At 42.7% G+C, this 21757-nt stretch overlaps 1 protein-coding gene across 1 annotated transcript in view; it reads right to left on the bottom strand.

Annotated features, from left to right (window-relative positions):
• Positions 1-21425, bottom strand: part of LOC137596708 (seizure protein 6-like) — a 108817-nt gene extending 87392 nt beyond the window's left edge. Inside the window, exon 1 of the mRNA XM_068317420.1 lies at positions 21317-21425. Within this exon, the coding sequence (XP_068173521.1) occupies positions 21317-21425 (109 nt within the window). The remainder of the gene's footprint in view (positions 1-21316) is intronic.
• Positions 21426-21757: the final 332 nt, after the last annotated feature.

Below are 21757 nucleotides of genomic sequence, written 5' to 3' on the forward strand. Positions count from 1 at the left end.
CACACACACACACACACACACACACACACACAAACACACACACACACACACACACACACACACACACGATACATAACAGCCGCATGCAGCATTTTGCCATCATTCAGAATGTTTGGATCCTGATCCGACCTGCAAACATCTGATCGTACAACAACGGTCTGGATCTGTTGTGTGTTCTCATACATGTGTCAAACTCACGGCCCGGGGGCCACATGTGGCCCGCCACATCATTTTATGTGTCCCGCGAGAGCATGAAAGGTCAGAGTGTCTAAAAATAAATAGGTCAAAAGTGTGCTTTGGTCAAAAACTACATTTCCCACAATGCAGTAATAAAGCCCATTTTTTTCTGTCTAACTGTAATGTTTGGAACTAGAATAAGTCATAAACACTGAGTTACATTTAGTTACATTTATTAGTTACATTAAGGAGTAGTTACATTTAGTTACATTACACTGAGTTACATTTAGTTACATTTATTAGTTACATTAAGGAGTAGTTACATTTAGTTACATTAAGGAGTAGTTACATTTAGTTACATTTATTAGTTACATTAAGGAGTAGTTACATTTAGTTACATTACACTGAGTTACATTTAGTTACATTTATTAGTTACATTAAGGAGTAGTTACATTTAGTTACATTACACTGAGTTACATTTAGTTACATTTATTAGTTACATTAAGGAGTAGTTACATTTAGTTACATTACACTGAGTTACATTTAGTTACATTTATTAGTTACATTAAGGAGTAGTTACATTTAGTTACATTACACTGAGTTACATTTAGTTACATTTATTAGTTACATTAAGGAGTAGTTACATTTAGTTACATTACACTGAGTTACATTTAGTTACATTTATTAGTTACATTAAGGAGTAGTTACATTTAGTTACATTACACTGAGTTACATTTAGTTACATTTATTAGTTACATTAAGGAGTAGTTACATTTAGTTACATTACACTGAGTTACATTTAGTTACATGTATCAGTTACAATAAGGAGTTGTTACATTTAGTTACATTACACTGAGTTACATTTAGTTACATGTATTAGTTACATCTGGCCCTTAGAGGACAGATGTGATGCTGATGTGGCCCTCAGGGAAAATCAGTTTGAAATCATGAACAATACAGTAAAAAAATTAAATAAAAGTCATTATTCAGGGACAGTGCAGGATACTAAAAGTCCACATCTACGCAATTAGAGCTTCATGGCTGATGTATAAATGGTGCGTTGACATGAATTCAAACACCTTTAAATTCGTATACTAGCATTCTTGTCCCTATAAGCTGATGAAGAGTATTTTTTGGCATCATTATGTGTTTTGCCGTACTTCAAGCAGTGTTTTGAGATGAATGCTAGCCTTAGTGAAGCTGGTTAATGTTACCACTTTGCATTATAAATAATTCAAAAATGTAAAAGCTTCATTCTCTTAAACCATAATTGGGAACGTGACAGAGGAAAAACCGATGCAAGTTAGAAAGAGAATATAATTCCATTTGGGGAATTCTACACAGTAATCCCCCTTTCTTCATTCTCCTCCCCCACCATCTCTCCAACCCCCCAGTCCAGGGCATGATAGAGCTGCTGTCATTAATTCTCTAGAATGGGGTGAAGATGAGAACGGCAGCGAGTCGCAATCTTCACAGCCACATGTATGGAGCCTCTTTTCATCTCTGCCAGACAAAAACACAAAGATACCATCTCCTATGCCTGAAATCCATTTCTCTGTGGCATTAAGAGCTGGAATGGGGTCCTTTAGAGGACGTGTGGTCTGCAAGTATCAAAGTCTGGTGCCTACGTGTTACCGAGGGTTTTGTCTCTTTATAATTTGCCTGAAAAAATCAATAACTACAGATTGGATATACAGATTAATAGATTGATTGTGAACCAGTGAATGGGATTGTCGGCCCAATCAGTGAATCACTCAGTAGTTTTTATCCCACCCGTATCTGTAAGTCAGTAAGTAAAAGATAAATTAGTTCATTTGGTCTTAGTCACAGAGACTCGTTTATGAACACCCCCACACCCACCCCCCATGTGCCCATTGGGGTTGGCTCTTAAAAGGATGGAATCCACACTGACAAGTGGTTCAAGAAGACTATTGATGCAGCTTTGAGCTCATGAACAGTCAGAAGGACTTGTTGATGGGAAAAGGACTGGGAGGTGGTGCTTCTGTTAGGTTAGTGTCAATGCTACAAAGCAGTGGGGGGGGGGGAGCAGACATAAATGGCCTTCGGGGGGGGGGGCTGAGAAGTGATGCTGGATAATTCATGTCGTGCACAGAAAGACTCGTTGAACACAGAATACATTACAGAAAGACTGCTTTGCGTAGACGTCCAAAGACCGGACGAGAAGCTCTAACCAGAGACTCTGGGACACACTTCAGAACGGTGCTACCGAAACCACGGTTTGTGGACCGGTACCGGTCCGTGGGTCAGTCGGTACCGGTCCGTGGGTCAGTCGGTACCAGTCTGTGGGTCAGTCGGTACCGGTCTTTCAAGTCTCACGTCAATCTGTAACGACTCAAACTTTTCCACTCAATTTTCAGGGTTAGCTTTAGCGCTCAAAGTCAACCCGGACTGACAAGCGCAGGAGACATGGCGGGAAAACATGAATGAATGAATGAATGCAATTGTGTACATTTTCAAAACACCATAAATCAGTGAGATTTTGGCAAATCTGTTAACAGGTTAATGTTTCAGGAATAAAGTTCCTTTAATTGTCATTATCACACAATCGCTAGTGTTCTTTTTCATCTTCACACCATTTTCACTTTTGATGTTTTTAAGCTGAATATCATATCTTTGAAAATTTAAAGTGAATCCTGATGAATGTTTGATTTCTCTCTGAGGGGAAAGTAAATGTTCTTTGTGAATTTGAAATGTAAAATGATTTTGCCCTGAAGGTTACACTGTACCTGTTGTATTCTTAATTTAGCATGCGATGCAGAGCTGAATTCTGGGTCTAAAATCACAACAGAATGTTGTCTCCGTTGATATATGAACACGTCGGGGTCCAGGAGCATCAGATAAAGCTTAACCCCTGAATCAATATGGCAAATGTAGCAGCAGAGCTGTGGTTCTCCACGGGGTTCTCCGCCCTGAAACCGGCTCCAGTCCCACTCCTGGGAACGCCGTGCTGCGTTCCACATGGCTGCCCACTTCCACCAGACTGACAGCCACAAAAATGAGTGTTTACTGCTCTCCGGTAGAGCAAGATAAGCCCACAGATGGGCCTCTGCTCTCCAGCAGGTCAAGTGGAGAGCCATGTCGAAGTGACAGAGGGTTGGATGGAGGAGGTGAGGATGACGAAGGTGAGGATGAAGGACAGGAGGGTGGATGATGGGCTGCATGGTGTGAGAACGTCTGACCAACATAGCAGATCGTTCTGTGTGTTCTCCTCACGTTACAGCGCCGTTTTATTTCGTGACATTACACACCTACTGCTCATCCTATTCTTAGTTCACAGATCCAGAGTCATAGCCCATGAATCAGAGCAGCCCACAGCCCACAGGAAACCAATGAGTCCTGAAAACACATGCATTCTCTCCAGGGGTCTGCTAGCCTGCCAAGATCACAACAAGCCAAGAAAATGTGCAGATGACTGTTCACGCTTCCTGCAGAACGGGTTCGTTGTCTTGTAGACTGCCCTTCGCTGAGGTTGGCTTCAGCCAGTCTGACTATCAACACGCTAATCCGTTAGACGAGAACAGCACTTTCATTGGCTCAAAATAGCAGGAGATGGATGGATCAATCTATCTCCTGGTTGGTTGTATGTTTTGCCTGGAGCCCTGACCGCCTCCGTGTTGGAGGTCAGAGAACATTTTCCTAAAGGTCATAAAACTAGCATCCATTTAGTCAGAGAGTAAACACGTCAGTAGCATCATATAGCAGTGATGTGCCCAGGAAATAAGTCAGCTTTTCCCTTTAAACGTCCAACTATAGAGGGGCTGGTGGGGGGAGGGTTGCACTCCGATGGTGTGGCCATTTGAGAAATCAGGCAGCCTGACAAGTGTGAAATTTGAGTGAAGTCAGTGGAGTGGAATGGAAAAGACTGTCAACATCCAGTGACTCAGAGAGCAGAGAGTGAAGAGGTCTGCAGGAAACGCTGGTGCTGTGAAGACCCCCCAAGGACAGAAACAAGGACACTCCGCCGCTGACGTCACACCAGGTTTGGGTGTTCCGTCACCAGACAGAACGACTGCGATCCTTGATTTCTCAAATGCAATTTTTAATCAGTGAAATGTGAGAGCAGGACAGCCGGAGGGATTAATCTCAGTGGAAAGCAAACAAACAAGCCTGGTGTGTGTTTAGGGGTGAATTCAACCGTCATCTGCAACTCTACAGTAATTGAAGGAGTTGGTTTTAGAAGTGGAAAGAACAGAGGCAGTATCTCACTCTGGTGTGATTAAAACTCCCCCACTAAGAAATCTACACATCAGGAGAGTGATCGGAATTCTTAAAATATTACAATTCACATGTGGGAACAGCTTGTTAGCTATCAGAAGTGGAGGTGGGCGATCTTCCCTTCCCTCCTGTCCAAGTGGAACCATCAGCTGTGGGATTAAGCGGTGAACTTCCTGTCCTTCCTGTCCTTATCGAGGCATTAGATGAAACCTGTGCGCCGCTACCTGACGCTCCGAAACGGATGGGCGATAACGCACACCTGACAGCGCTGATCAAATCGGAGATGGACGTGCAATCTCGCCCCACAAGTCTCTCATCTGGCTGCGACAGGCAGCCACGCCGGTGGAGATAACGAGTCTGTGTGGAAGCATTTCGACGGGATGCCGCGTAATCAGACGCTGAAAAAGTACAGCTGTAACAAAGGAACATAATGTTGTGTGACAGCTGCGTCAGCGCTGACAACATGCACAAACATGGTGTTAAAATAAAAGACATCTGCGTCAGGAAGTAGCTGCTGCCTCCAGGTTCTGAGTAGCGACATCTGCGTCGACTGCGTTTCCTCCCGGTATGCTAATTCAAGCTACTTCAACATTTTTTTGCCATGCTGTGAAACATCTGACAGGTTTGGGTAATGCAGGACATTGTCTTCAGCAGCTGGTGATGACTTCTTTTCATAGTTATAAATGTTTACTTCATCAGTCTCTGTAAAGTCATCAGCCGCCACCACCACCCTCCACCTGAACTCTGGGGTGAGGGGATATAGAGGGAGTAAAATACATTTTTCTCAGTAAATATATTTGACCAGATCACCTGATGTCGGTAACGACCCACACAGCCGAAATCAAAAACCTTAGACATCCATCAACGTAGTTTTGTGTAAAGTATTTGTTTAATACGTTACACCAAAGCCTTTGAGGGTAATAACAGTTTCACCACACCACCTTTGAGGAGAAACTACTTGCATGCTTTAGTCAGACTCTCTCACACAATCTTCAAACCTTCAAAACATTCCATGGGCCTCTTGAACTCTGATCTCTTGTTCTTGCCATAGATTTTCTCTCGGATTCGAGGTAGGTGATTGTCTGAGTGGCCCACCTCGCAGCCTTATTTTCTCCCTCTGAAGCCAAGAGAGAGTGCTTTGGTTGTGTTTGGGATCATTGTCTGCAATGTCGGCCCTCGTCTCACCTTCATCATTGTGGTAGATGACAGCAGATTTTTTCCAAAAATTTTCAACTGCCTTTTTGCATTCAGTTGTATGAAGTGTTCCAGAGCTCAGTGCTTTGAACAAGATTCATGCTTTTCCTACGGCAATGGAGTCATCAGTGTGCAACCAGGCCATGAGAGTGTGTTACTTAATGTTTTCTTTGAAACACTAATCCTAATCCTAACCTTAATTTTACCCCATCACTAACACTAACCCCAGCCCTAACCTTAATCCTTACTCTAACACTAACCCTAACTCTAAAAGTAATCTCTAACCGTAACAGTAGCCCCTAACCCGAACACTAACTTTGATCTTAATCCTAACCCCTAACCCCAAACCCTAACACTAACTTTAATCTTAATCCTAACCCCTAATCCAAACCCTAACCAAAGCCTTTTAGCTCTCCACCATTGGTCCTTGGCATTTGGACAACTCTTCTGATGATTCCTCTGAATCCTGGTTGTGTCCAGTTTGTGGTGAGATGATGTTTCCACTCCTGGATTGATTATGGCCCCAACTATAGAACAATCATCTTGAATCCATCTTGAATGTCCATACCATCAGTAGGTTGGAAACAATAAGGTCTTGCAAAGGTCTTGAGAGAGTTCTTTGCTTTCAGCCACCATGAGAAGTTTCTAGTTAATGAGACACTTTTTTATAGGCCATCGGTTGGAACTGAGCCATCTCTCTCACTGAAGGAAGAGGGTTTCCTTCTAATTACTGATGGATTTCAGTGTCTTGGATTTTTTTTTCACCTCCATTTCTTCATGTGTTGAAAAGTTTTTTCCTGTAATTTCATTGTCTGGTGTAAAATTGCATGTCAGGAGCACCTGTGGAAATATATTAACGGAGACAGATGGTGACGCGTTGTAACGCTTATTTTAGCCGCTGTATCTCTGCACTGCTCAGAGCAGATAGGCTTCAGTCAGAAAGTCGTGATTGGAATTAGAAACATATCTATGCTGATAATGTCACCACACTTTGTGCTCCATCGTTTGAATCAGTACGTATGCATTAAAACCATGAGAAGTTTATTGAGATTCTCTAGAGTATTAAACAGAATGTTTCATCTTTATATAAGAATTGCTGTCATTTCCTTCAATGGTGGAATCAGGAGCACAATTACATGGTGAAGACACAACAGCAACACACCAGACAAAAACAACCAAGTGTTCTAGATTGTTCCTTTCACAGTACGTTTGTGCTTAGCAGATCATTTCATATCAAAATGATGTCAGCTCCATGCTAGTATTAGCGTAGCGACAGACAGGTTGGTGGTGATCAGCGTATCTCTTCTAAAGAAGAACGCGGTCACAGTAAATAAGTTTGGACTGTATTTGAAGCATGATATGTTTTGTACAAATCTAATTTAAGCGAGACGTTTTATCTTCCCGTCCTGTTATTATGGTATTGTTTCTGGTCCGTGTCCCACTTTGCTCAGACAAACTCAGAACAAACATTTACATTCACATAACAGCACAGCGCACTGATTCAATTGCAGTGACATGTTTTGGGTGTAACTCAAGAAAGCAAACACAATTACCAAATCAATTGTGTTCCGCTGATTACTCTTGTTTCATAATTAGTGTGCTCTGCGGCTGCTCTGCTTTTAAAACATTAATTCAATAAGGCTGCGTGTGCACAGCGCCGGCTGGCAGTGGCTGATTGGCAGTTGGGGGCCACACAGGTGCGGGCCCTTGTCCTCTGCTTCCTGTCGGACCAACTGGAGGGTTATTTAGACCAAATGAGAGGCCTGACTGGACATTTAGAGGAGCACTGGTGTTCGTTAGCACTTTAGAACCCTAAATGGAGAGTGGTCAGTAGGTTAGCTTCATGACATCCAGTAATAATGTTAAATAACAATGTAGGAGACCCATATCATAGTAGACCATCCACGGTGATTAAAGTATTTTAGCGCTTCACTGATTAATAAGTGTCAAACACTTCAATACTGATGCTGTTTCTCCTGAACCCCAGTGGATTCTGGGAAGGACACCGACACATGTCCTTATGCAAAGACAAGTGTCAGTATTTATGTCGAACATACCCGATTATTGTCGTGCAGTTCCCCTTCCTGCCACACCTTGGATACTTTCCTGTTTTTCATGGATGATAAAGTAAAGGCTAGTGAAGATAGTGGTAGTGGTGAACATCTCTCTGATGACAACTCTGTTTCTGACCCACAATAACTGCCCCCTCCTCCTCCACCTTCACTCTAAAGCTAAGCTACATGCTACAGTATTATATTATATATATATATATATATATATATAATATATATATAATATATATAATATTGTATATATTGTGTGTGTGTGTATGTGTGTGTATATATATATATATATATATATATATATATATATATATATATATATATATATATATAATATTTTATTATTATATATTTTACAATTTCCTCCGGGATTGATAAAGTATCTATCCATCTATTATGTGTTATTTTAATGCCCTGTAACTGTTTCTGGTCAGTCTTTGGAAACAGTACTAGAGAATTTAGACTAGTAATGACATTTAAATGACCCCAAACGATGATTATAGATTAAAACTTTATAAATTACAAATTACCAACAATTCAACTCATGAACAACCTCTAGGAACTTGTGGTGTTCGCGGCTTGAGGACTACCTGTACCAGTCTTTGCTGTGTTTACAGAGTTCAAAGCATAAAACTACTCAAAGCTACATGTACTGATGTCCAAGAGATACCGGCGTAATGGTGGCTAAATAAGAATACGAACTAATATGAGAACTATAAAAAAAAAAAGAACAAGTCAACGAAAAAGTAGAGATACATCAATATGTGACAGGAGAGGAAGAGTAGATTAGTTACAGGCTGAATAAATAATTCAGATTGCAGCATCAGCAGAACAGATTTTTATGAAACCCCAGAAGACAGGGTGACACCTGCAAGGAAAAACAGCTTTGCCTGCTTCAGTAAAAAATAAAAATAAAAAATAGAAAAAGTCACTGAATATTACAGTTTTTTTACTTTATTTTTTTTGGCAAAAATAAAAATGAAGCCTACAGATAAGAACGAGTATTGATTCACAATGTTACAATGAGAAATAAGGTCAAAAAAGCATAATTTACTTCAGGCTGGCTGTGGTTAGACAGATGTTCATACTTTATATAATAATAAATAATGTATTATACATCTAAAAAAATAAATGCACAAACAAAAGACGTGTCGTCCTGTGTACTTTGTACGTATGTATTGTACTTTGTTCTTTGTACGTATGCTTATATACATGGATGTTATATTGTGTTTGTGTTTTAACAGCAAGGAGAACATTAAACCCATATTGTTTTTGTACAGTTTATTAATAACTACATGTTTATGGCGCTGGATCCTCCAGAACACAAAAGAATGGCCCAGAGGTCGAATCAGAGTTTCAGGACTGTTTGCAGTAGTTGGACGCAAAGCAACAACAAAAGATTTTGTTGTACTTTAACGAGATCTTCTAAACTTAACAATAAAAGTCATTGTATATTTTGTATTTTATATTATTTTAAAGGTCTTCTGTCTGTTTTAATATTCTTCTCAGGATATTAGAAGATGAAGTGGGCATTAAAGACGCATTAAAGTTTGTTCATGTCAGTAATAAAGACTCAGATCAAGAGACTCTTACCTGTGGAGAACCTCAAGGATCTTTTCTGGGGCCAGAACTGTTTCTATCTGGTCTATCTGACTCTCTCTCTCTTTCTCTGACCCGGTCCTTATCTTCGTTTTATTTCTTTTCCACCCAATCAGTCAAGGCGGACGGCTGCCCTCCAGAGTCTGGGTCCTGCACGGAGTTTTTTCCTCAATGAAGGAGTTTTCCCTCATGCTTGCTCTGGAGGGTTCAGTTGGGTTTTTCTGTCTGATAAGGTGCTTTGGAATGTCTGCTGATGTGAGTAAACGCTGTTTAAATAAAGGTTGATTGATTGATTTTATCTTAGTCTGACATCTCTTGAGTCATGTTAACATGACACGTGAAATCTGAACCTATGGCGTGTTGATGTTACGTTTTCCTGACCGTTAGCATTAGGCTAAATCCTCTAGCACGATGGTGTAATCAGCCCTTATCCATTGGTCCTGAAGACTGAGTAAAATATCTTCATCATCTTCATCTTCCACATCGTGGTCGGCACAGAAAACGAAATGTTTCAGGTAATTTTAAGTTTGTGTTAAATATGCATGTAGGCTCATGGGGCCTAACATCGACCTGCAAAAGAATTAGGCCTGTTGATTGCTTATTTCTTCAGATATAGAGAAAGTTTCTTCTCCTCATTTCTTCTTCATCCTTTCCCTGCTGTGAATGTGGAGTCTGAACGCCACAAAGTTAACAGTTGAGAGTGAAGTGAGGGACTAAGTGTTTGGTGTTAGCGCTGCCTCCGAGGTCCTGTGGACCACGTCTATTTTAAAATAAGGCACACTTACAGCGGCACACACATTTACACACACACCTTGACTGAGGTAATGGAGGCATTACTGTGAGTGATGGGGCTCGCCGGTCTCCTACACTCCATCACCTGCCCATCTGGAAGACATCTCCATTTGCTCACACACCTCAGCACCCCTCATGCAGCACAGAGAAAACAGAGAAGGGGCCTGAAGAATGAGGTTTAACTGCTGTGTCCAGGAGAGGTAAATGAACACTGTATGCATTCTGTGCCACGTTGCGCCGCTGCGACATGTTACCCCAACACCATCTCACTCTGACAGCAGGCCTCGGTGCCACGAGCGGCGCTGGGAGCCCCATTAGTCACCCGAGTGGCAGTTTGAGACGTTCATGCCACACTGGTTCATCTAAAGTCAAGCGTTTCTGCTGAAGCTGCCCAGCAGCACCAGTAAAGTGACGTAGCTGTGGGTCGTCTGAGACTGTCCTCACAGAGACATTATTAGTCTACAGCTCCACGCCCAAAACACAAAACGTGTTTTAAATTTGCTATCAGCTACTGACAGAAGTGGTCTTCAGTGTGTGTGTTCAGAGCTCCAGACGGACAAAACAAGAGCCGTGAACTGCTCCAGGATGGTGGGAATAATCACTCTCATCTTTAAATGACATGAAAAACATCACAGAAGAAGCAACTGTGGTCCATGTTGTGCTCACAGACCTCTCTTCCCACTATAAGGTCACCAAATTTGGTTTTCCATAGCTGTTTGGACATCCGCTTGATCCATTGCAGGTAAAAGAAGAAGCATCGATCTTTACAGAGACCCAACTACGTGTAAACAGACATCCAGCTCATCCTGGACACACCTGTCCTTCATGGAGCAACATTTAGACATATCCACTCACCTCAGTTTCAAATTTCAGAAGACCCAAGCAAAAAAACGCAGCATAAGGACTTCTACTGTCAAAAATAATCCACCGAGCAACGGCACCCAACACACTGTAGGACTGCTTCATCTATAATGCATTATGTGGGCACTTCCATTAAAAGGGTCACAGCACCTGATGACCGTGCTAGAGAATGTGCTGATGTACCAGAATACGACGTGTGCATCAAACACCGAACAGCCATTTCTAGTTAATAAGAAATGGTGGATTTTTCCATAAATACCAAAGCATTTCCAGAGAGCAAGTTGAATATTTGGAAATAAATTGGATTTCTCTTTCATGGGCGAGAGAGGGCCTCGCAGCAAACAGGTAATCAACTGTTCTGAATCTTTTCACGGATATAGAGGAAACACAGAAATCCAAACAGCAGAGGTGTTAACTAAGGCCACTGTTTTGTCTCAGTAAACACACGAGGCGTAATGGGATTTCACGATTATCCATCTAGGCTGCATATTGCAAATCTCCTACTTGTCCTTACGTATCGATACGGGTGGAGAATATTAATGTGAACTAGGTCATTCACAGGATAGCTGGTCGCAATCACATCATCTTCCGGCCGACACGGCTTTAGGGTTGGATCCTCTGAGGATCAGCGAACTAAAAGATCCAATTTACCGATGATTGATTATTTTTTGATAGTCTGAGGAAGATCTCATCAGCGTTTGCAGCGTTCACTGAGAGAGCGACCAAACCAACTGGTGCAGGAACTGGTTGAGGAAGCACAGAGTTATAAATCACTTCCATGACTAGGAGCATTTCAGTTGACTTCACAGATTTGACGTCACCGACTCAGTGACGTAGGCACATTGTTCCCACGTTGGCAGGAAGGCTCTAGAGATGACAGCCTTGTTCAAACCAACAGCTATTAACAGTGTAGGTTACACACAAGCTTGGCTTGTCGGCTGTTTGGATCCTGATAGAACATCTGGGTTGGTCCAGAGATGGTTGATCAAGAGGTGGTCTGTCCAGAGATATTTGGTCCAGGGATGGTTGGTCCACAGAAGGTTGGTCCAGAGATGGTTGGTCCAGAGACGGTTGGTCCAGGGATGGTTGGTCCAGAGAAGGTTGGTCCAGAGACAGTTGGTCCAGAGATATTTGGTCCAGAGATGGTTGGTCCAGAGATGGTTGGTCCAGAGATGGTTGGTCCAGAGATATTTGGTCCAGGGATGGTTGGTCCAGGGATGGTTGGTCCAGAGAAGGTTGGTCCAGAGACGGTTGGTCTGGAGGGTTCCCACCTTTCCACACCAGCTGCTTGATGGGTGTCAAAGGAACGTGCTTCACCGATCCATGCTTTTAGTGCTTTAGCAATGCCTTGACTCCCACTCAGAGCTTAGAACCCAATTGCAAATCTGTTTTGTCAGCTGGACTGACAGCAGTGCTGTGAGAAAACCTCCTGGTGTTGAACCAACGTAGATGAAATCAATTGGATTAAATAATGAGTTAGCTTGTGACATACCTTGTAAATGACTCAGAGTGTGACAGGTCAACCAAAGTAAAACCAAGTACAACACTGATCAGTGTGAGCTGCCTTACAAGAGTGTTCTGTGTGACACACATGGACAAACACACAATAGTTCAAATAGAAGGACTCACAGAATTGGTCGTCTACTTCTGAACCCTCATCTTCCTCTTCCAGCAGTAGCTGAGCAGTGACACAACAAAGAAAAGACCCTACCAGTCATGTGACTTCATCATCAGTCTGCTATTGGATTTAGAATAGTCCGATAAAGCGATCGAGTGGGTTCTATCAAACCTGACACGACAGATGATCTGTTACCAACCAGCAAGGCTGTGGAGTGTACTGGAGAATTCAATATAACATACGGATTGATGAAGAGGCTCAGAGGAAGACTTACCGCTGTGAGAGGTCAGGGAAGATCAGACAATGAAAATAAAAATTCAGCGGTGGACAGAAAGGATGCTGTTGTAGGTCTAATTCTGTTACCGGTCCTCATGATGGATCTATTGGAGTGGAAAATTGACTCTATAGTTTCCCAGATAAGAAATTTCTTTCATTCTTAAGTCGAACATTTGACGGCTGCTGAATAGATTGGTATTGCATGACCTCACAAAGTCACCAACACACATTCAAGGAGGGGATTGTTTTGTGAAACTGAACCAATGACCATCGCTGTCAGCTTCCTCCCATTCCTACGAGCCCTGATTCCAACGCTCACCTCTGACGTCTGAAAGACGTCGCAGGAGGAAGATGCAGCGTCCTCCTCTCTCTCATGTTTGTCCAACCTGGAGAATTTCCACGCAGCCATATCAGGAGTTTTGTTTGAAATCCAGCCGTTCTCATTGAGCTGTGTTTAAGGTATTAAGTAAAGCCCTCTGGAACCGTCCTGTGTGCAATGATTATCTTTAATTAGGGAGTGCACTGAGCTGGCTGGAGGTCTCAGGAGACAGTCTGCTGGTCACACTGGGCTCAAGAAGTCAAACACTGCCACAAGTCTAAGACCTGCTCTAAAGCTCATTAATCTGGCCCAACCTTTGCTGGGGGGTGTCCCGGGGGAGCGCAGGGATTCGGGCGAGGATTCCTTAAAGGAAATACTGAATGTGAAATCTTCAAGGAGACGCGACGCCCGTCTTGAGGCCAGTGTTTGCTCTATGAAATCCTGCATTGAGCCTTTATGGACACACTGGAGACATAATGTTAGAACGAAGTAGAAGATGAATCTATTCCCAACTAATATTGATCACTGATCTCTCCTCTGCATGGGGAAGAACAAATGAGCAGCTTGTTTTCTGATGCTCTTTAACCCTTACAGCCCTGGCCTATTTTGGCCGTTATTTGGTACTTTTCATATTTCTCTCTCTATACCACATTAAAATGATTTATCATACCCATGCTTGGTATGTTTATCTGCAGCACAACTTCAGCCACGTGAAGAGATGATTTTTATTTCCCTATAACTTATTATATTGACATATTGGGGCCAAATAGACACACACACACAGTCAAATGTAGTTCCTCACCTTCTGCTTCCATTTTCACGAGCACATGTTCAGCAGAAATACGACCAAATACGACTCTACCTCCATCTCCGCCCCCTCCCGTCTGCAGCATCGCTTCGTCAGGCTGCGGGGGCCTCCACGGAGGCTGCCGCCGTCTCTCCGCCGTGACCTTGAGATAGGATCTGAACGAACGTGTCAGCCGAGGACCAAGAGGGGATTCCACCTTCCTAATGGGACGCTCCCCCAAGAGACGCGTGAGCGATGGCTCGGCGTATCGCACCATCTATCTGGATTAATGTGGCATTAGAATGTGACAGCTAGCTCCTAGCCGCTAAAGCAGACAAAATGTGGGCATGGGCACACACACACACACACACACACACGTCTGAGAGAAAACACACCAGGTGCGGGGGCCAAGGGGGACTTTGAACACATTCAGTCCAGAGACCACAGAAACAACAGCCATCCTCAGGAGAGGAATCTGATTGGACGTTTGTGTTTGTGGCGTAGTGTCAAAGGTCACACCCGTTACTGACAGGATCCTGAGACCTGCTGGTCACTATAACACAGTCACGTGAGGGTTGGCAGTGATGGTTAAATCACCGTAAATAATAAGATAAATAGTTTGTCGCTCTATCGCGGAATTCATTAATCACATGTGGTTCTGGAACGAAGGGTGGACTGTAGATGGATGGATGGATGGATGGATGGATGGATGGATGGAGGTGACCCAGCCAGCAGCACCTGGTTCTTCTCTCTCTTTCTCTCCCTCTTGCCCCTCCCTCCCTCCCTCCTTTCGGGTGACACCCACCTCGTTGCCGCGGTGACAGGCGGAGCACTTAGACACCCATCCATCAGCACTAATACGTTTGACACCAGCGATCGATGGCGTGCTACAGTGTACAGGAGCTCTCAAACCAGCGGTTCTTGTTGGAGGTACTGAGCCCTGTCTGTTTCATGTGCTCACGCAGCGAACCCGTCTTTAGTAGAAAAATAAATTAATATTTTTTCTAATTTAAGACATAAATACATGTTTTCCTGGTATATTTAATGAATTGTGCATTAATGTCACCTTTTTCAAAGAACAGAACCAAGACAGTGAATGAACTGTCATGAAATGACCTACCTGTAAACCAGTGTGACTCCTGCTGTTGTCATAGAGACCAGCTCAGATATGCGTGGCTTCACCTTGACAGGTGTTACTCTGATGTCATTTTACACCAAAGTCTGTTTCTTGTTTTCCATCAGCTTCAGGAAGTGTTCCTTTATTTTGACAGGACCAGACTAGAGTTGTTTAACTTGACACTCAGATCCTGCAGAACGCTGACTCCCATCACGTTCTGTTATACAGTACATGTAAATTCAGGTTACACATGTTCGTCTGACCACTTTATTTTTTTGCTCAACAAAGTTACTATGAATTAAAAATATTAAGAAATCAATCAGATGACGTACCATCATGACAGGCATAAATCCACTACTGAGTGCACAAAATCCCCTGTAGCACAGGTAGGCTAATGATGTAGCGTCACGTGATCACCTGCAGCCAGTGACGTCTACCCCAAACATCTTCGTTCACGCCTCCTATTGCATCCATATAGACTCCAGTTGAGTGGAACATATATCCAGAGTCTGATGGGACTGGAGCTCATGCAGACGTCATGCTGCAAACAGCTTTATTTGGGGGGCGTTATTTGGGGGGGGGGGGGGGGGGCAGGTAAATCAAGGCCTCCATCAGGGCTGATGATGTTTTCCAAAAACATCCTGCAGTAAAACGACTGAAGTAATGATGAAATAAATGGCTAATGGTGATTGTAGCGGCGTTACCCACAGCCCCACCAATCATAATCAAGACATAGTTGATTAACATGCGGCGCCCCCGCATCAACAAACCCCGGTGTCGGCTAATGAAAGACAGAACTGTGCATTAAATAACAATTATACCCACCAGCACGACTCAGCTGCGGCGCGCGCTGACATTTCCAGCTTCATCAATCTGCAGATGCGTTTCGTGTTTCGTCTCGCTTTTAAAACCGTTTCTGTTGTTTATCTCAAAAACACGGAATCTTTTTTTTTTTTGCACTTTGTGCTCGTGTAAAATTGAAAAACTACAAGATGATCTGAGCTCTCTGAGAGGCAGGAGGCAGCAACACGCTAACCCCCCCCCCCCCCGTCGCTGCAGAAGCTGAAGCCTAAATGAGGATATTTGAATTTACAATCAATCAAATCAGTTGTTTTCTTTGCAGAATCATCAAGATTTGGGGCCTTTTGTCCGACTTTTATAAGAACCCTACATCAGCATGTGTGTGTTTGGGTGCATGGTGACCGGAGTCACATCCCACTTCACCCAGAGCACAGCTCAGGGTCAAAGGTCAGGCGTGCTTTGTAAATTTGTAGATGCAGCAACAACAATTTTCACGCACAATTTTGAAAACATGATAAAATTAATGTGGTTTTGACGCAGTTCTGAGTTTTAAATTTCAAGTTCATTCAGAGATTTATTCAGATTTTTTCCAACACATCACGGATTATTGATGATTATGTGTGTCAAAAATGGTTACCGGCATCAAATGAAGCACATATTTATGAAGTCAATCATTGACGTTATTAAAGTGAAAGGTTACTATATTGTTTTGATTGTTTTCAATTGATTATCTATCATAAATAATTCATATTGTCTTCCTGCTGTTTTTTAATCAGCTGTACGCCGTCACATAATCTCACCGCTACGCCTTTATTCATTAATGCTTTTCTGCAGCAGGCTGTAATTACATGTCAAATATTTCACCTCATCAAGCATGCTCATGTAAATTAATAAAAAGTACAGATGATCAATTATTTCATGCATATTAATGATTATATTAATGCAATATTGTAGCACTGACGGTTGGTTTAATTGTCTTTTGAGGTGAGGCAATGCTCATCTCATCTTTGTACAGTTGACTTTATAAAGAGTGAAAGAATAAGACTGAATAATAAAACTGAAGGCCTTGTTGGTGCTTCAGGATGGAGGATGGAGTTCCTCGGTTCCCGCTTCAAACGATTAGCGACAGTGACCCCGGTGAGACCTATCAGCGGCGCGGCGTTAACGACGTTTTAATGGGATTGTGCAGACGGACGCCAGTGAGTTCACGCTCAGGTCAATGAGACATGACAAACAGTCTAATTGCCGCGTTCTAAAGGCTATGTATGAAAACAGTTATCCTTCTGCTCCGTTCCCTCAGGGGGGGACTCTGCTCCGGGTCGGGATGTCAGGATGAGTTCACTAGTGCAAGGATGAGCGTGGGTTACGTGTAGTCCAGCAAACTACCAATGTTACTCTGGAATGCAAGGCATTATTATTATTGTTACTATTATTATTATTATTATTATTATTATTATTATTATTATTATTAATAATATTAATATACCATTATTATTAGTCAATAATACTAATAAATAATAATTGTATAATATTATTATTAACAATTCATAATAATAATATATCATTGTTATGTTTAATATTGTTACTATTGCTAATATTATTATTATTATTATAATTAATAGTTTTAGTAGTAATATTGTTATTATTGTTTCTATTATTATTATAATTGCTATTACTATTGTTATTAGCAGTAGTAGTATTGTTATTGTTATTACTGTTATTGTTATTATTATTAATATTATCATTAATGTTGCTGTTGTTTTGTTGTTTTTGTTCATCCTGCATAACTCTTGTTTATCCTCATATTGATTTGTTTCTATTATAAATCATCAATTATTAATATTATTTTATTATAATTATAATCATTATTATTAGTACTTGTAGTAGTAGTACTGCTACTACTATTATTATTATTATTGTTATAATTATTAATGTTGCTGTTGTTGTGTTGTTGTTTATGTTCATTCTGCGTACTTGTTGTTTATCTTTATTCTGATTTGTTTACATAATAAACATAAATTACAATTACGTCATCAATTACTATTTTGTTAGATTTTCCTGAAATGAAAAAGATTTTTTTCCAGGTCCATAGTGCTGAACATAACATTTTGATCGTATGAACTAGACACAGACGTGTAATAATAATGTAATATATGAGGACATGATGTGTTGAACTGGTCTGAACTGGTCTCTATAACAACAGCAGAAGTCACACTGATTTACAGGTAGGTCATTTCATGTGAGTTCATGCACTGTCTTGGTTCTGTTCTTTGAAAAAGGTGACATTAGTGCACAATTCATTAAATACACCAGTAAAACATGTACTTATGTTTTATATTTGAAAAAAAGAATCTTTAATAGAGAAGGGTTCGGTGAGTGAGCATATGAAACCGGTAGGGTTCGGTACCTCCAACAAGGTTAAGAACCGCTGGTTTAGACGCAGCAGCTTGGCGTTCTCCCGCTGTGGCAGATAAAAATCTAAAATTAAGTCTCACACTGAAATACTGCGTTTCATTGAAGGTCCAGCAGTTCAACCAGTCTGAACACGTCTCCGAGGGGACGGGGAGTGTGTGTCCACACACACCAGCCAGGGAGAGAACGCAAGCATCGCTGGCATTCACGCAAAAATAAACCGACACGCGACGAAGTTCTGGGTAAAATATGATCACATGACGCAGCTGCTGGATGATGATTGGAGCACACAAAGACTCCCAGGCAGGTCGTCCTATTTCTGCTTCGATGTCATCATTCCGAGAGTGTTTAGTGAGGGTCAAGGGTCGTCCTATCCTGTGTGATTCAGGTCAGAACGCTACTGTAACGTTCAGACTATATTTACATCACCTGTAATTCTGGATTCCTGAATATTCCTGAATATTATTCTCACCGTCTTGTTACAGATAAAGAAAAACATGTTTATTTATAGAATGAAGTGAAGAGAGAAAATGAAAGTGGAAGGAAGGAGTTTTCCCCTTTTATCAACGCACCTCAAGAGCAATGCAGGGGTTTGTTTTTGCAAGGTCAATAAGGACTCCTGGAGTTAGCTCACATTACAAACTGTGATAATCTCCTTTACTGTACGAGGTCAGCAGTGTGTGTGTGTGTGTGTGTGTGTGTGTGTGTGTGTGTGTGTGTGTGTGTGTGTGTGTGTGTGTGTGTGTGTGTGTGTGTGTGTGTGTGTGTGTGTGTGTGTGTGTGTGTGTGTCAGCATGCCTTCCTATACTCCAGCTGGCCATCAATGGTCCGTGTGTCTGTTCTGTCTAAAGCTCAGCGCTGCAGTGTGGGGTCAGAGGTCAGGCTGCAGTTAATGCTCTTCTAAATTGCCTTCCCTTGGAGATTTGCCCCCACTGAGACACCTGAGAAAGGTGTGTGGGGGGGGGTCACGCTGAGAGGTAAAGTGGAGGAAGTGGATGGGAGCGCTGCGACGGTAACGTGTCCGGCATCCTGACGGCGACGCCTCGCTGTGGTGACGGACGGAACCCAGGAGGCTGCAGAGCTCCTCTGGTGGGTTCTCTCTGACCCCGCCAACCAGCTAGTGAGCACAATGTTAGCATAGGCTAGCACGACAATGTTAGCACAATGTTAGCACAGCTAGCACGACAATGTTAGCACAGTGACGTTAGCACAGCTATAACAACAATGTTAGCACAGCGACGTTAGCACAGCTAGCACAACAATGTTTGCACGATGTTAGCACAGCTAGAACGACAATGTTAGCACAATGTTAGCACAACAATGCTAGCTTTCCAATCACAACAATGTTAGCACAACAATGTTAGCATAGCCAGCACAACAATGTTAGCACAGTGTTACCACAACAACGTTAGCACAGCTAGTACAACAATATTAGCACAACAATGTTAGCACAGCTAACACAACAATGTTAAATCAATGTTAGCACAAAAATGTTAGTAGAGGTAAAACAACAATGTTAGCGCAGTTTTAGCACAACAATGTTAGCACAACAATGTTAGCATAATGTTACCACAGAAATGTTAGCACAACCAGCACAACAATGTTAGGACAACAATCTTAGCACAACTAGCAGAACAATGTTAGTTCAGCTAGCACAACAATGTTAATACAACTAGCACAACAATGTTAGCACAATGTTAGCACAACAATGTTAGCATAATGTTAGCACAACAACATTAGCACAGCTAGCACAACAATGTTAGCATAATGTTAGCACAACCACGTTAGCACAACCAGCACAACAATGATAGTAAAATTAGCACAACAATGTTAGCATAACTAGCAGAACAATGTTAGCACAGCTAGCACAACAATGTTAGTAATGTTTCAGTGCTCCTCCCTGACAAAAGCTGATGCCAGTCGTTGGTTACCCATGATGCACCTGAACCAAAGACCATTCAGTTTAGTGCTAGGCTAGCAGTTGCTAATGTAGCCTGGAGCCAGTGGCCCAGTGGTGTCGTTTGTGTAGACACTTCCTGTCATGTGACCAGAAGTCTTCGTCGCTAACGAACACCGACTGGGTGAAACCGGGGAGGTCGGGTCCGACTGGCTACACCTACGATAGCCTCTGCTAACGCTGCCACATTTAAGCTAGCGCTAACCGTCAGTGGCCTTTATGGGGGGCGTGTACTGAATGAATGTCCTTCAACTGAGTGGAAGCGGTGAGATAGCCCACGCCCAGGAAGAGGTCACGTTTCACGACTTCAGCCGTGTGCAGACTGGTGCTCTACTCTAGCCTAGCGTGCACGTTGCACGTCTCTGTGCAAACTCACACAATGTTCTATCAAAATAAAGCAGAGTTGAGTGCAACCTTGCACCGCGCAATGCTGCCTCTACGGACTAGCGGTTCTCCCTCCAGTGCTCTCTACATTGGCTTTGAAACTAACAGAATCAGGTCTACTGCACTAAATATTTCATCGCACCTTTCCATGTAACTGTTATCCCACCACAGCAAGCAGGAAAACTAAAGGAATAGAAGATGCAGTTGGTGCGAGGAGACACCTGGCTGACGTGCCTCTGAATCTCGTTGAGGCTGAGACGGTGTGTTTACCTCTCTGCACACATCTATCCCCATCTGCAACACATGTCAGAAAATTCCCACAGGCTGCAAAGCGTCGCTCCGCAGGCGTGTGATTATTTACAATAGCTTCTCATTGAGCTGCATATAAATGAAGCGACGACTGGCCCCCGCACTCCATTCAAAGAAGACTTAATCAACTTCAAAGAAGCCTCAGAAAATTGCCACCGCTGTTGACCTCATCGGTGTGGAAACCCAGCGGGCGGCGGCGCTGATCCTAACTGTAATTTGTGAGGAGGGGGCTACAAATGCAAGGGATGGAGAGGAAGGACACTGAAAGCACCTTCAGTCTGCGCCGTGAAGCAGAAGCCATTACCAGCTATAGTGTTGTCAGCCGTTCAGCGTCAGCTCCTTTGAGAACGAGGTGTTCAATCAATGTATGAAAAGCCAGTATCTCTGTGGGAAGAATGACACAGAATCACTCACGATGGGGGGGTGGGGGGTGCAGCTGTATCTGAGGAATTGTGTTGTTTTTGCCCATGCCACCAGACAGGTGTTCGTGGTGATGGCGGGTTTCTGGGACGAAGTCAGGCATGTTTACGAAGATGAGACCGCTGGGCGATGCAGTGTGCGGAGGGGTTGGGGGTACTTTCACGCGTGGACACAGATCCGCAGGGGCTTTGGGATTTGACTGAAAGATACGAAGCTGATGAAGCCAACACCTGATGATTCACAACAGACGAAGGGGCGTCCTCTAGCTGAACGGTCTTTAAATCACACAGAAGCCTTCCTGTCCCACCACAAAGAGAGGACAGCGATGGAGCGCACTGGCATGTATCGTGTCTCTGCACCTGGTCTGGGTGCTGACTCCTCTGAAAGGACTCACCTGGATGTCAGTGTGAGTCTGGTCTGAACTGATAAAGGTTT

The sequence above is a fragment of the Antennarius striatus genome, chromosome 6 (genome assembly GCF_040054535.1).
Source record: "Antennarius striatus isolate MH-2024 chromosome 6, ASM4005453v1, whole genome shotgun sequence".
NCBI lineage: Eukaryota > Metazoa > Chordata > Actinopteri > Lophiiformes > Antennariidae > Antennarius > Antennarius striatus.